Here is a 16,783-nt window from a genome sequence, read left to right as displayed (position 1 = left end):
AGTTTGCACTTTTAAATATGCTTCCAAAAATTTATGATGATGGAAATGAGGTGTGTGTCTTCTAGATATACAAATAAAAAAAATGACAAGTTCATGGACAAAACAAAGCAATAAGGAATTCATAAACAAAATATTACATCCAAAAGTGATTAAAAAAAAAAAAAACTGCCTGGCTTTATGCAAACTGAAGTTCTTCATTTTGGTCCACATTAAGACTATGGTGTTTTGTTATGGTGCCCTGGGGGAAGGATGGAGGAAGCGATAGTTAGGGAGATGGGGAGGGACAGGTACACACTGCTATATTTAAAATGGATAACCAACAAGAACCGACTATATGGCATAGGGACCTCTGCTCAACGTTATGTGTCAGCCTGGACAGGTGGGGAATTTAACGGAGAATGAATACTTGTTTATGTATGGCTGAGTCCCTTTATTGTCCACCTGAAACATTCACAGCATTGTTAATCAGCTATATTCCAATATAAAATAAAAAGTTTAAAAAACAATGCTGTTCTGTTTGGACATTTAAGATGTTGATACTTATCTCTAACTGAAGCTTCCTTAAATACTGGAGGCCACATTTCCTGAGTTCAGCATGCTGGTTTCCATTACTGAGACCAAACAATGGCTTAGCCCTTTGCAAATCCCCTAAGACAGAAGAAATGTTCCTCCCTATGGTTATGTTTTACCAGTAACAATTATTTTGCTGGGCTTTTTACTTAATGGTGTGTTTTTATTTTAGAGAAGGTAATTACAGAGAGACTCTTACCTTCTAAATTGGCTTTGAGACCAGAGGGATCTTCAAAATTACACAGCTTCAAGGATGCTCCCTCTGCATTAGAACACAGCATCTTGACGCCCTGGAGATTTGCACACTGGCCAAGGAAAGAGTAAAGTCTGTGTTTATTATGGTTCAGAATTTTGTTTGGACTAGAAAAAATTGGCTCAAACAGTAAAAGAAAAAAGAAAAAAAAATCTGATATACTCACAATCAACTGTTTTGTTTACAATAATTGTGAGAAGTTTTTTCAATAGTTGTTTTAAAAGAAAAAAAGCCAAACAAACAATAGCATTCCTGCTTTACATGAAAAGAGTTTAGATAAAGAAGCTGGGGAGGGAGGACTATGATATCCCTATTTCTATTTTTATAAACAGCCCTGGGCATATAAACAGCCCAGCTCATGACAGTGTAACAGTTAATGTCTGAAGAAAGCATGAAATTGTTAGGGATCTAGATCTTCTCTTATTACTGCAAGAATGAAATTTCTGATGCTCAGTAATGTTGTCGCTACCTTCATTTCAAAGGTAGGACTGCTAAGGCCAGCAATGAAAGGTGCCATCTAGCTACAAACACCACCAAGTTGCTTGTAGGGTCTTTCTGTACCAACCATCGCTCCAAAACATTGTCAACCCTGAGTACCCAAATGGCAGTTCAAGATATAAAGAGGAAAAAGTCAGAAAGTATATTTTGGAACTTTAAATTCAATGCCATCAGATCTGATGTCTAACAATTACTGGATATGGTAGGAAGCTATCTATAAAGTCAGTGATAATGTTAGACCTTTGCTAATTGGGGACAAAGTAGAAGGTAAAAAGTATTTTAAAAACCCTCAGACATTACAGAAATGATAATTGCAATTGTTATTATAATTAGATCAATGAGGAAATCTAAACGCCTAAGCCTGATTAAGTTATGTGATACCCATAACAAGAAAAATCCTTGTCCCATAAATGCAGTTTTATTTAGCCACAGCCAATTCTAGTGAACAGAAGATAAACTACAGACCATTTCAAATCACAGATAACTGACAAACGGGTTTGCATTTCCATTCATGCCTGTGCTTTAAGATGAGGTAGTTTAGAAGCTCAGACTGACAGGTAGGATAATGAGGACCTAGAAGATAACTCAAAGATGATTAGATTTTATGTACTTGAAAATATATTGTAACAGGACAGGAAGGTGATATCTGAAAATAAATTTCTCTGGTTCACGATGTAATGCTCCCAGGTAGAATACAAGTATTATCAAAAGTTCCCAAGGTTATTATGTGAGTACTGCTCTCTACTCAAGGCTGTACTATGGCATCTCACAAAGAAATAGATGAGAAACTCAGTGAGATTTTTTTTGTCTTCAAAAACCACAAAAAGTATTTCACCCTCTATTCATCAAATGGTAAAAGCAGGTCACCAACACTGACACCTCAGCTACTCAGCTGCAGCTACTAAGGAAGTCAGCATTATAGTTAGGAGATCTGGGCTCTTCACCGTATCAAGGGGCAGTGGTTTTGATGAAAGCAGTTATTACTGTTTTTGAAAAGGATAATGATATTAAGATTATGCTTAGGGCTTCCTTAGTGGCTCAGTGGTGGAGTCTGCCAGCTAATGCAGGAGACAGGGGTTTGATCCCTGGTCCAAGAAGGTCCCACATGCCACCAGGCATCAAAGCTTGGTGCACAACTACTGAGCCTGTCCTCTGAAACCCATGTGCCGCTAGCTACTGAAGTCCAAATGCTCTGGAGCCCATGCTCTGTAATAAGAGGAGCCACCAAAATAAGAAACCCACGCACTGCAACGAGAGCAGTCACCACTCGCTGCAACTAGAGAAAGGCCTACACAGCAACAAAGACCCAAAACAGCCAAATAAATAAAACTATTAAAAAGCCAAAGATTGCTTGAAAAATGGTCCTTGTCTTTAAGAGAATAAAATATTTACAGGTGAAATAAGTTGCTTCAAAAATACTCTGGGGAGGTATAGACAATACACATCTGTTTAAACACTGATACCGTTGATGCTGAGTGATGGAGATACAAAGGGATTCACTACACCAGCTCATTTGTGTCTATATTTCACATTTTCCAAAGGAAAAAGTCGTCAAAAAAGACATAAGGAAAAGAAGACACCTGCTTTAGAGTCTAGCTCTAGTGCTGCTGATGAACCAGCCTCCACGGCTTGGGTAAGGGCACACTTCAGTTTCTGAGTCTGTAAGACAGGGTCATACTTATCATCAGTGTCCCTTCCAGGTCTTATCATCTGTTAAGTCTTGCACTAGGAATGTGCAAAAAAAAAATCATAAGAGCTGAATTATTATACCAGCTTCTACACAGCAGGCTAAAGTCAATAATGAAAGGCGGAGCAGGCAGAAGACGCATTCTAAAGGCACTGACAGAACAGAGGGTGCAGCTCAGACATGAACCCCGACAGCAGCTAAGGTCACCTTGGTTGACAGCAGAAACGGAGGGTTCCTGCAGAAAGGTTTCACAGCCCACAGGGATCAGTCAGGGGAGAAGTTCAACAAGAGGGGTGGGAACATCAGGTGCATCTTGTGCTTAGCTGACCTCATACTCTGTGGACACTGCAATACATATGACTATTCATCAGCAGCCATCTTCAAGTGCCAAAGACAATCAGCCACTAGTTTTTACTTTCACAGCCCCCACACTCTGGGCGGTGACTCCTCAACATGAGCCATTTTAATCAATAAACTTGCAGTTCGGCAGCACTTCAGTATGTATCAGTTAAAATTACATACGCCACTGCCAGACAAAGATGGCAGAGTAAAAGGACCTTGAGCTCATATCCTCTTATGAGCTCACCAAAATCACAATAAATAACTATCCATAAAAATGACTGGAATCTACCCAAAAAGGATACTCTACATCCAAACACATAGAGAAGAAATCACAAGATGGTAGGAGGGGTGCACTTATAATACACTCAAACCTCATACCACCCAGGTGGGCAACCCACAGACTGGAGAATGATGATATCACAAAAGTTCTTCCCCAGGAGTGAGAGCTCTGAGCCCCACACCAGGCTCCCCAGCCTAAAGGTCCAGCACTAGGAGGAGGCCACAGAGCATTTTGCTTTGAAAGCCAGAAGGACTTGATTGTAGCTTGAGGGAAACAAAGGGGACCATGGGAAAGAGACTCAACTCTTGGAGAGCTCAGATGAGATCTTACACACACCGGAACCCAGGTCAAAAGTACTGACTCCACAGAAGCCTGGGCCAGACCTACCTGCTAGTCTTGGAGGGTCTCCTCGGGAGGTGGCAGGTGGGAGGCAGTTGGAGTTCTCACTGGGTTCTTAAGCTGGTGGCAGACACAGTGGCAATCTATGTGAACTCCGGCTGGAGTCCTTGACACCAAGACCTGGCCCCACACAACAGCATGGAGCCTCCAGTGCTGGGACGCCTCAGGCCAACCAACCAACAGCCAGAAATACAGCCCCAACTATCAGCAGACGGGCTTACTGAGCCCCCAGAAACCTCTGGACATGGCCTTGCCCACTAGAGGGCCAAGACCCAGATCCACAGACCAGTGGGCAGGCATGAGCCCCTCCTGCCAGAAAGACTGAACAAGCCTCTAACCAGCCTCACACACCAGGGGGTAGACACCTAAAGCAAGAAAACTATGATCCTGCAAAACTAAGTCCATCAATATGAGTCAGAAACTACCCTGGGATCAGGCTGGTCCCTGGCCCTTAATGATGAGAAGGGAGTGTACCGATAGACGCACAGGGCAGCCCCCACTGAGGGCCACTTCCCCAAGGTTGAGAAATATTACTAAGCTACTACATGCATAAGAAATATAAATAGAAATTTAAACAAAGTGAGATAGCAAAGGAATATATTCCAGACAAAAGGACAAGATAAAACCTCAGAACAACTAAGTGAAGTGGAGATATGCAATCTACCTGAGAAAGAGTTCAGAGTAATGATTGTAAAGATGATCCAAGAACTTTGGAAAAGAATGGATGCAGAGAGAGAAGTTGCAAGAAATTCTCAACAAAGAGTTAGAAAATATAAAGAATAAACAGAGTTGAAAAATATAATAACTGAGATGAAAAGCATGCAGAAGGAATCAACAGCAGAATAAATGAGGCAGAGGAACAAGAGAGAGAAGAACTGTCTTCTAGTGAGTTGGAAGACAGACTGGTGGAAATTACTGCTATGGAAAAGAATAAGGAAAAATAATGAAAAGAAATGAGGACAGTTTAAGAGACCTCAGGGGAAAATGTCAAATGCATCAAGATTTGCATGATAGAGGTCCCAAAAGGAGATGAGGGAGAGAAAGGGCCTGAGAAAATATCTGAAGAGATAATAGCATGGGAAAGGAAACAGTCACCCAAATCCAGGACGCACAGGGCATCCCGTTCAGGGTTAACCCAAGAAGAAACATGCTCAGACACATAATAATCAAACTTAATTTAAAGACAAAATTTAAAGAGAAAATATGAAAAACAACAAGGGAAAAGCAACAAATAATATACAAGAAAATCCCCATAAGACTAGCAGCCATTTTCTTACAAGAATCTCTGCAGGCCAGAAGGTAGTGGCATGATATATTTAAAATGATGAAAGGGAAAAACCTACAACCAAGAATACTCTACCCAGCAAGACTCTCGTTCAGATTCAATGGGGGAATCAAAGCCTTTACAGACAAGCAAAATTTAGCACTTAAGAGAATTCAGCATCAGCTTTACTACAAATGCTAAAGGAACTCTGCAAAGAAAAGAAAAGGCCACAACTAGGAACAAGAATATTAGGAAACAGGAAAGCTCACGTACAGTAAAGGTAGGAAATCATCCACACACAAATACAATATCAAAACCAGTAATCATGAGATGAAAGGAGTATGAATGCAGAATTTTAAAAATATATTTGAAATTAAGAGATCAGCAACTTAATAATGTATCATATAGACTTCTATATCAAAACCTCATGGTAACCATAAACAAAAAAATCAGTAATATATACACAAAAAAGAAAAAGTAACCCAAATACAACATTAAAAATCATCATCAAATCACAAGACAACAAAGGAGGAAAGGAAGAAAAAAGACCTACAAAAACAAATCCAAAACAATTAACAAAATGGCAATAAGAACATACATATTGATAATTATCTTCAATGTAAATGGATTAAATGCTCCAACTAAAAGACAAAGAATGGCTGAATGGATACAAAAATTAAGACCCAGAGATATGCTGTCTACAGGAGACCCACTTCAGAGCTAGACACATACAGACTGAAAGTGAGGGGGTAGAAAAAGGTACTCCATGCAAATGGAAATCAAAAGAAAGATGGAGTAGCAATACTCAAATCAGACAGAACAGACTAAAATGAAGACTGTTACAAGAGACAAAGATGCACCCCACATAATGACCAAGGGAATAAACCAAGAAGATATAATGATTACAAATATATATGCACCCAAAATAAGAGCACCCCAATATAAAGCAAATGTTAACATACATAAAAGAAGAAATAGGGACTAACACAGTAACAGTGGGGGACTTTAACACCCCTCTTATATCAGTGGACAGAACATCCAAATAAAATCAATAAGGAAAAACAGGCCTTAAGAGGAACATTAGACCAGATGGACTTAAATTGATATTTATACAGCATTCCATCCAAAGTAGCAGAATACACATTCTTTTCAAGTGCACATGGAACATTCTCCAGAATTTATCACATGCTGGGCCACAAAGCAAATCTTGGTAAGTTTAAAAAAACTGAAAATTGTATCAAGCATCTTTTCCAACCATAATGCTATGAGATTAAAAACCAAATCCAAGGGGAAAAAAAATTACAAAAACCACAGACATGTGGAAGATAAACGATATGCTCGTAAACAACCAATGGATCCCTGAATAAATCAAAAAACATCAGAGCCAAACGAAAATGAAAAAACGACAACCCAAACCCTATGGGATGCAGCAAAAGCAGTTCTAAGAGAGAAGTTTATAGCGATAAAAACTTACCTCAGAACAAAAGAAAAATCTCAAATAAACAACCCAGTGTTACACCTAAAGCAACTAGAGAAAGAACAAACAAAACCCAAAGTTAGTAGAAAGAAAAATCATAAAGATCAGAGCAGAAATCAATGAACTAGAACTACAGACTAATAACTGAAAAGATCAATGAAACCAAAAGCTGGTTCTTGGAAAAGATAAAAACAAAAAACAAACAAAAAAAAAACCCTGATGAGCCTTTAGCCAGACTCACCAAGGAAAAAAAAAAGAAGGCCCAAAGGAATGAAAATGAAAAAGAAATTACAACAAACACCATGGAAATACAAAGGACCATAAGAGACTACCACAAGCAACTACATGCCGATAAAATTGGCAACCTAGAACAAACGAACAAGTTCTTACAAAGGTACAATCTTGCAAAACTGAACCAAGAATAGAAAATATGAACAGACCAATTACAAGTACTGAAATTGAATCTGTGACTTAAAAAACTCCCAACAAACAGAAGTCCAGGAGTATTAAACATCTATTAAACATTTAGAGAAGAGTTAATAGTTATCCTTCTGAAAACTTCCCAAAAAACTGCAGAGGAAGGAGCACTTCCAAACTAGCTCTGTGAGGCCAGTATCACCCTGCTACCAGAATCAAAGATACCACACAACACCATCTTTCTAAATTCCAGATGCATGTGGTAATATATTTGTTTTTCTCTGACTTACTTATGGAGAAAGAAACATCAACATATACACTATCGTGTGTAAGATGGATAGCTGGTGAGAAGCTGCTATATATTATAGGGAGACCAGCTTGGCGCTGCATGATAATCTGGAGGGATGGGATCGGGGAGGGGAGGAAGGCTCAGGAAGGAGGGGCTACATATATCATTATGGCTGTTTTGTGTTGCTGTATGGCAGAAACCAACACAAATTATAAAAACTAAAATACAAAAAGAAAAAAGATACCACACAAAAAGGAAATTACAGGCCAACATCACTGATGATATTGAACCGGACACGGAACAACAGACTGATTCAAAATTGGGAAAGGAATACATCAAGATTGTATACTGTCACCGTGCTTATTTAACTTATACGTAGAGTACATTAAGCAAAATATTGGGCTGGATGAAGCTCAAGTTGGAATCAAGATTGCTGGGAGAAATATCAACAACCTCAGATATGCAGATGACAACCACCCTAATGGCAGAAAGTGAAGAGGAACTAAAGAGCCTCTTGATGAAGGTGAAAGAGGTGAGTGAAAAAGGTGGCTTAAAGCTCAACATTAAAAAAACTAAGACCATGGCATTCAGTCACATCACGTCCTTCATGGCCAAATACATGGGGAAAAATGGTGACAGACTTTGTTTTGCTGGGCTCTAAAATCACTATAGATGGTGATAGCAGCTGTGAAATTAAAAGATTCTTTCTCCCTGGAAGAAAAGCTATGACAAACCTAGAAAGTGTATTAAAAAGCTGAGACATCACTTTGCCCACAAAGGTCCCTCTAGTCAAAACTATGGTGTTTCCAATGGTCATGTACAGATGTGAGAATTGAACCATCAACCTGGAATATTCACTGGAAGGACTGATGATGATGCTCCAATGCTTTGGCCACCTGATGCGAAGAGCTGACTCATTGGAAAAGACCCTGATGCTGGGAAAGACTGACAGCAGAAGAAGGGGACGACGGAGGATGAGATGGTTGGATGGCATCACCAACTCAATGGACATGAGTCTGAGTGAACTCTGGGAGACAGTGAAGGACAGGAAAGCCTGGCTTGCTGCATTCCATGGAGTTGCAAAGAGTTAAGACACAACTGAGCAACTGAATAACAACAACAAATCACTGATGAACACAGATGCAAAAATCCTCAGCAAAATATTGGCAAACCAAATCCAACAATGCATTAAAAGGATCACATATTATGATCAAGTGGGATTTATCACAGGGATTCAAGGATTTTTCAATATCCACAGACCTATCAGTGTGATTGACCACATTAACAAATTGAAGAGTGAAAACCTTATGATCATCTCAATCGATGCAGGAAAAGCTTCTGATAAAATTCAACATGCATTTATGATAAAAACTCTCCAGAAAGTGGGCACAGAGGGAACTGACCTCAACATAATAAATATATGGCAAACCCAAAGCTAACATCATATTCAATCATGAAAAGCTGAAAGCATTTCCTTTAAGATGAGGAACAAGACAAGGATATTCACTCTCACCACTTTTATTCAACACAGTTTTGAAGTCTTAGCCAGAGCAATCAAAGAAAAGGAAAAAAAGCTAAGCTATATTGAAAAAGTTAATACTATCACTGTCTGCATATAACATGATACTTTACATAGAAAATCCTAAAGATGCTATCAGAAAACTACTAGAGCTCATCAATAAATTCAGATAAGTTGTAGGATAGAAAATTAATACATATGAACCTGTTGTATTTCTATATATTAACAATGAAAGATCAGAAAAAGAAAGGAAGCAATCTCATTTACCACTGCAGCATAAAGAATAAAATGCCTAGGAGTAAACATATCTAAGGGGGCAAAAGACTAATACTCAGTAAACTGTAAGAAGCTAGTAAAAGAAATTGAAGATGATACAAACAAATGAAAAGACATACCATGTTCTTGGACTGGAAGAATACTGTCAAGATGACCATATTACCTAAAGCAATCTACAGATTCAATGAAATCCTTATCAAATTACCAATGGCATTTTTTACAGAACTAGAACAAATTTTAAATGTGCATGGAAGTGCAAAAGATCCCAAATAGCCAAAGCAACAGAGACACCAAAGATGGTGGATTAGAAGGAAGTGAGCTTGTCTTTTGTGAGAACACCAAAATCACAATCAGCTACTGAACTACCATCAACAGGAGGATGTTAGAACCCGCCAAAAAAAGATACTCCATGTCCAAGAACAAAGGAGAAGTGGCAAGAAGACGGTAGGAGGGGCACAATCAGTTTTAAAATCAAACCTCACACTCCCAGAGACTTGGAGGAAACAAACAAGTCCCTGTGCACACCAGGACCCAGGGAAAGGAGCAGTGACCCTCCACAAGAGGCTGGGCCGACCTCCCTGTGAGTGTGTGAGTGTCTCCGCAGAGGCATGGTGAGCAACGCCCTGCCACGGGGACAGGGGCCCTAGCAGCAGCCGTCTTGGGAGGCACGGCATGTGGCCTAAGTCCTCTTGGAGGAGGTCGCTATTAGCCCCACCACAGAGCCGCTGGGTGGACACTCCACAGACTGGAGAAAAATTAAAACAAAGAAGCTCTTGCACTCTTATGAAAGTTCTAGGCCCTGCAAGAGACTTCCCAACATGGAAATCCAGCAAAGGGGCAGGGAACCTGACTTTGATGGTCAGCAGGATTTGATTACAGAACTTCCACAGGACTGGGGAAACAGAGACTCTTGGAGGGCACAGAAAGAGCTTTCTGCGCACCAGGACCCAGGAGAAAGGAGCCCTGACTCCAAAAGTGACTGAGCCAGACTTGCCTGTGAGTGTTTTGGGAGTCTGTAGCAGATGCGTGGGTTTACAGTGGCCTGCTGCAGGGTCAAGGGCACTGCTAGCTGTAGTCCTGGGAGGCATGGCATGCTGGTGTAAGTCTTTTTGGAGGAGGTTGCCTTTATACCTACCATAGAGTCTATAGCCTATGACAAGAAACTACAGACTTTAGGTCTGGGCCACCTCAGGCCAAACTACTGGGAGGAGGCACAGTCCCACCCATCAGCAGAAAACTGGATTAAAGTTTTACTTAGCACTGGCCCTGCTCACCAGAGCAAGACCCAGTTTTCCCTACAGACAGTGACTCCTATCAGGAAGCTTACACAAGCCTCTTGTCCTCATCCATCAGAGGGCAGACAAAATGAAAATCATAATCACAGAAAACCAACCAAAATGATCACATGGATCACAGCCTTGTGTAATTCAATGAAACTATGAGCCATGTCATGTAGGGACACTCAAGATAGGCACATCATGGTGCAGAGTTCTGACAAAACGTGGGCAACTGGAGAAGGGAATGGCAAACCACTTCAGCATTCTTGCCTGAAGAACCCCATGTTCAGTATGGAAAGACAAAAAGATATGGCACTGAAGGAGGAACCATTCTGCTGCACCCCCCCACCCCACCCCCAGGTAGGTAGGTGTTCAATATGCTACTGGAGAGGAGTACAGAAAAACTCCAGAAGGGATGAAGAGGCTGAGCCAAAGCAGAAAGGATGCCCAGCTGTAGATATGTCTGGTGGTGAAAGTAAAGTGCGATGCTGTAAAGAACAATATTTCATTGGAAATACTGGGAAATCCAGCACTAGGTCCATGAATCAAGGTAAACTGGAAGTGGTTAACAGGAGATGGCAAGAAGGAACATCGAGATTTTAGCAATCAGTGCACTAAAATGGACCAGAATGGGTGAATTTAACTCAGATGATGACCATTATATCTACTACAGTGGGCAAGAATCCCTTAGAAGGAATGAAGCAGCCCTCATAGGCAACAAAAGAGTCCAAAATCCAGTTCAGTTCAGTTGCTCAGTCGTGTCCGACTCTCTGCGACCCCATGAATCAGGTACAATCTCAAAAATGACAGAATGATATTGGTTCATTTCCAAGGCAAACTGTTCAACATCACAGTAATCCAAGTCTATGCCCCAACCACTAATGCCAAAAAAGCTGAAGATGAATGGTTCTATGAAGACCTACAAGACCTTCTAGAACTAACACCAAAAAAAGATGTCCTTTTCATTATAGGGGACTGGAATGCAAAAGTAGGACATCAAGAGATACCTGGAGTAACAGGCAAGTTTGGCCTTGAAGTACAAAATACAGCAGGGCAAAGGCTAACAGAGTTTCGCCAAGAGAACACACTGGTCATAGCAAACACCCTCTTCCAAAAGTGTAAGAGATGACTCCACATATGGATATGACCAGATGGTCAATACCAAAATCAGATTGAATATATTCTTTGCAGGCAAAGATGGGGAAGTTCTCTCTACACAGCCAACAAAAAGAAGACCTGGAGCTGACTATAGTTCAGATTATTAGCTCTTTACTGCAAAAATCAGACTTAAATTGAAAAAAGTAGGGAAAACCACTAGGTCACTAAGGTATGACCTAAATTAAATCCCTTATGATTATACGGTAGAAGTGACAAATAGATTCAAGGGATTAGATCTGATAGACTAGCTGAAGAACTATAGATGGAGGTTTGTACCACTGTACAGGAGGTGGTGATTAAAACCATTCCCAAGAAAATGAAATGCAACAAGGAAAAATGGCTCCTTGAGTAGGCCTTACAAATAGCTAAGAAAAGAAGTGAAGCAAGTCAAAGGAGAAAAGTAAAGATATACCCATCTGAATGCAGAGTTCCAAAGAACAGCAAGGAGAGATAAGAAAGCCTTCTTAGTGCTCGCTTTGGCAGCACATATGCTAAAATTGGAACGATACAGAGAAGAAAGCCTTCTTAGGTGGACAATGCAAAAAAGTAGAGGCAAACAATAGAATGGGAAAGACTAGAGATCTCTTCAAGAAAATCAGAGATACTAAGGGAACATTTTATGCAAAGATCGGCACAGTAAAGGAGAGAAACATAAGAATCTCACAGAAGCAGAAGAGATTAAGAGGCGGCGGCAAGACTACACAGAAGAACTGTACAAAAAAGGTCTTAATGACGCACACACAATGGTGTGGTCACTCACCTAAAGCCAGACATGCTGGAGAGTGAAGTCAATTAGGCCACAGGAAGCATTACTACAAAGCTATTGGAGGTGATAGCTTTAACAGCTGAAATACCTCCAGCTGAGCTATTTCTAATCCTAAAACATGATGCTGTTAAAGTGCTGCATACAATATGCCAGTAAATTTGGAAAACTCAGCAGTGGCCACAGGACTGGAAAAGGTTTCATTCCTATCCAAAAGAAAGGCAATGCCAAAGAACGTTCAAACTACCACACTACTGAGCTCATTTCACATGCTAGCAAGGTAATGCTCAAAATCCTTCAAGCTAGGCTTCAACAGTGCATGAACCAAGAACTTCCAGATGTTTAAGCTGGATTTAGGAAAGGCAGAGGAAACAGATCAAATTGCCATCATCCGCTGGATCACAGATAAAAGGAATTTCAGAAAAACATATACTTCTACTTCATTTACTATGCTAAAGCCTTTGACTGTGTGGATTGCAACAAACTTTGGAATTCTTCAAGAGGTGGGAATACTAGACCCCTTACCTGCCTGCTGACAAACCTGTGTACAGGTCAAGAAGCAACAGTTAGAACCAACATGGTACAACAGACTGGTTCAAAATTCGGCGAGAAGTATCTCAAGGCTGTGTATTGTCATTCTTCTTATTTAACTTATATGCAGAGTACATCATGCAAAATGCTGGGCTGAATGAATCACAAGCTGGAATCAAGATTGCTAGGAGAAATATCAATAAACTCAGATATGCCAATAACACTACCCTACAGGCAGTAAGCTAAGAGGGACTAAAAAGCCTCTTGATGAAGGTAAAAGATAAAAGCAAAAAGCTGGTTTGAAACTCAACATTCAAAAATTAAGATCATGGCATTCACTCCCATCACTTCATGGCAAATAGATGGAGAAAAAATGGCAACAGTGATAGACTTTATTTCCTTGGGCTCCAAAATCACTGCAGATGGTGACTGCGGCCATGAAATTAGTACTGAATATAGTTCCCGTGATTTACAGTAGGACCTTGCTTATATGTTTTATGTATAGTAGCATGTAAGTATTGTGTATCTTTACAATTTTGTAAGTAAACTGAGATAACCCAATGAATAGCCTACTAACACTCTCCTGGTACCCAAATATGATATGCTAGGTGACAAGGCCTTATAGAACTGGAGACCCAAACAGTCCACTTTCTCTGACCAAGTTATGATAATAAAACAATCTCTCAAGATCAGGAGAGTTCCTGGGAATGTTGGGAGTTCCAATGTAGCCCCTGCTAGGTAAGCAGATTGATTCTTGCTATAGCTGTTTGGTTAGCTGGAAGGGCAGTCCTCTATCCAGGATGCAGTTAGTGAAGGGAACATGTCCAGAATGATCATGTGGATCATTCTGAGTGATGCAGTGGGTACCAGTTTACGAAGGTCTGTGAGCACCTTGGTCAGGAGAGCTTGAATTTTATTCTAAGTCAAGTGAGAATCTGCTGTGGAAATAAGATACATGCATTTCTACATAGCTCTATCACTCCTGTATATTTATCTCAAATATTTCTGCTGTGTTCACAAACATGTAGAAGAAACAAGAGGACAGAATGAATAAACAGAAAGATGTTCAGACAAGGGAATTACTGGGTTATGATTCACTTGGAAGACTAGCATAAAAACTAGTGGAATCTATCCTATTTTGGTACTATCAAGGACAGAAGGAGACAAAATGATAGAGGTTTTAATCTTAACCTTGATGAAGGAAACTAAGAAAGCAACCAAAGTGAGACATTTCCATGTTTTTGTCTCTGCAAACATTTAACCAAAGAGGTTGGACTTAGGGCAGGAAGAATGTTGGAAAACAGTGGTGCTTGGGATGAGGGGTCAAATACAGGGGGGCTGAGATTTCTCAGGGAAGATGAAAAGATCAAAGTGTAGTATCAAGCAAACTGAAGGTCTGCCTCTGTATCAAGGTGTACATCAGAGAAGCATCAGTGTTGAGAGCAACCATTCTGTTCCTGATTGGATTAGATTTTGTGTTTGTTTCCATGAAATTAAAAGACGCTTGCTTCTTATAAGAAAAGCTATGGAAAAACCTAGACAATATATTGAAAAGCAGAGACATCACTTTGCCCACAAAGGTCCAATTCAATAAAAACTATGGTTTCTTCAGTAGTCATGTCTGGATGTGAGAGTTGGACCATAGAGAAGGCTGAGCACAGAAGAACTGATGCTTTTGGAACTGTGGTGCTGGATAAAACTCTTGACAGTCCCTTGGACAGCAAGGAGATCAAACCAGTCAATCCTAAAGGAAATAAACCCTGAATATTCATCAAAAGGACTGATACTGAAGCCGAAGCTCCAATACTTTGGCCACCTGATGTGATGAGCTGACTCACTGGAAAAGACCCTGGTGCTGGGAAAGACTGAAGGCAGGCAGAGAAGGGGGCAACAGAGGATGAGATCGTTGGATGGCATCACCAACTCAATGGATATGAGTTTGCTCAAACTCTGGGAGATAATGAAGGACAGGAAAGCCTGGTGTGCTGCAGTCCATGGGGGTCACATAGATTTAAGATGCTACTGAGCAACTGAACAACAACAACAAAGATATTGAGAAAGAAACTGGAGCTGGAGGAATCATGCTCCCTGACCACAGTAATCAAAACAGTATTGTGATGACACAAAAACAGAAATATACATCAATGGAATAGAAAACCCAGAAATAAACCCACACCTATTGTCAATAATGTATGATAAAAGGGCAAGAATATACAGTGAAGAAAAAAAGAGTCTTCAACATGTGATACTGGGAAAACTGGAAAACTACATAAGAAGGAAATTAGAACAGTATCTAACATCACACACAAAACTAAACCCCAAATCAATTAAAGACCTAAATGTAGAACTGGATGCTATAAAACTCCTAGAGGAAAATACAGACATAACACCCTTGTACATAAATTGTGTCAGAATCTTTTTGGATTCACTTCCAAGTGAATAGAATGATGAAAATAAAAACAAAAATAAACAAGTGGGGCTTAATTAAAAGCTTTTGGACAGCAAGGGAAACCATACACAAAATGAAAAGACAAGCTATAAAATGGGAGGAAACATCTGCAAACCATGCAGCCCCCAAGGTCTTAGTCTCCAAAATATAGAAACAGCTCATGCAGCCCAATCATAAAATGGGCAGAAGGGCTAAACAGATATTTCTCCAAAGAAGATATACAGATGGCAAACAGGTACATGAAAAGATGCTCAGCACTGCTAATTATTAGAGAACCTCAAATCAAAAGTACAATAAGGTATCACTTCATACCACTCAGAATGGCCATCATCCATCAAAAAATCTACAAATAATAAATGCTGGTTGAGAGTATGGATTAAAGGGAGCTCTCCTACACTGCTGGGAATATAAACTGGTACAGCCACTATGGAGAACAATGTGGAGGTTCCTTAGAAAACTAAAAATAGAGCTACATATAATCCTGCAATCCCACTCCTGGGCATATATCTGAAGAAAACTATAATTCAGAAATATAAATGCACCCCAGTATTCATAGAGGCACTATTTACAATAGCCAAGACATGGAAGCAACCTAAGTGTTTACTGACAGATGAACAAATAGAGAAGCTATGGTATATACAGACACATAGACAAAGTGGAATATTATTCAGCCATAAAAAGAATTTTAAAATGCCATTTGCAATAATATAGATGGATCTAGAGATTATCATACTAAATGAAGTAAACCAGACAAAGATAAATATGTATGATATTGCTTATATGTGGAAGCTCAAAAAAAAAAAAAGAGAGAGAAAGAAATGAACTTGTTTCCTACACATGAAGGGACTCAGGCATAGAAAACAAACCTGTGGTTACCTACAGGCAAAATGGGATGGAGGAGGGATAAACTAGCAGGTTGGGATTAACATATACACACTACTATATACAAAATAACCAACAAGGACCTACTGTGTAGCAAAGGAAACTGCAGTCAACAGTTTATAATAACCTCTAAGGGAAGAGATTCTGAAGAGAACTGTATGTATATGTATGCATACACACATACACATGTATGTATATGTAACTGAATTGCTGTACTGTATACCTGAATGCCAAATGATACTGTAAATCAACTACATTTAAATAAAAACATTATATACAAATGATAAATAGGTATATTAGCCTTCATATCAATGACACAATATGGGGAGAACAAGCATTTAAAGAGAAGAAAATTATGGTTCAGGCTCACAGTAATGCTATAATTAAACAAAATAGCGAACCAGTTATATTCAATGATCCAGTCTACCTTTTTCCCCATTCCCTAACAGAAA

The 16,783-nt window shown here is 39.7% G+C and overlaps 1 protein-coding gene across 1 annotated transcript in view; it reads right to left on the bottom strand.

Moving 5' to 3' along the window:
- KCTD9 (potassium channel tetramerization domain containing 9) overlaps positions 1 to 16,783 on the bottom strand; it is an 81,302-nt gene that overhangs the window by 5,063 nt on the left and 59,456 nt on the right. Inside the window, exon 10 of the mRNA XM_020911757.2 lies at positions 770 to 875. Within this exon, the coding sequence (XP_020767416.1) occupies positions 770 to 875 (106 nt within the window). The remainder of the gene's footprint in view (positions 1 to 769; positions 876 to 16,783) is intronic.

This window comes from Odocoileus virginianus, chromosome 31 (genome assembly GCF_023699985.2).
Source record: "Odocoileus virginianus isolate 20LAN1187 ecotype Illinois chromosome 31, Ovbor_1.2, whole genome shotgun sequence".
NCBI lineage: Eukaryota > Metazoa > Chordata > Mammalia > Artiodactyla > Cervidae > Odocoileus > Odocoileus virginianus.
Note: the sequence above shows the minus strand (reverse complement) of the source record. Positions and strands in the feature narration are given on the sequence as shown.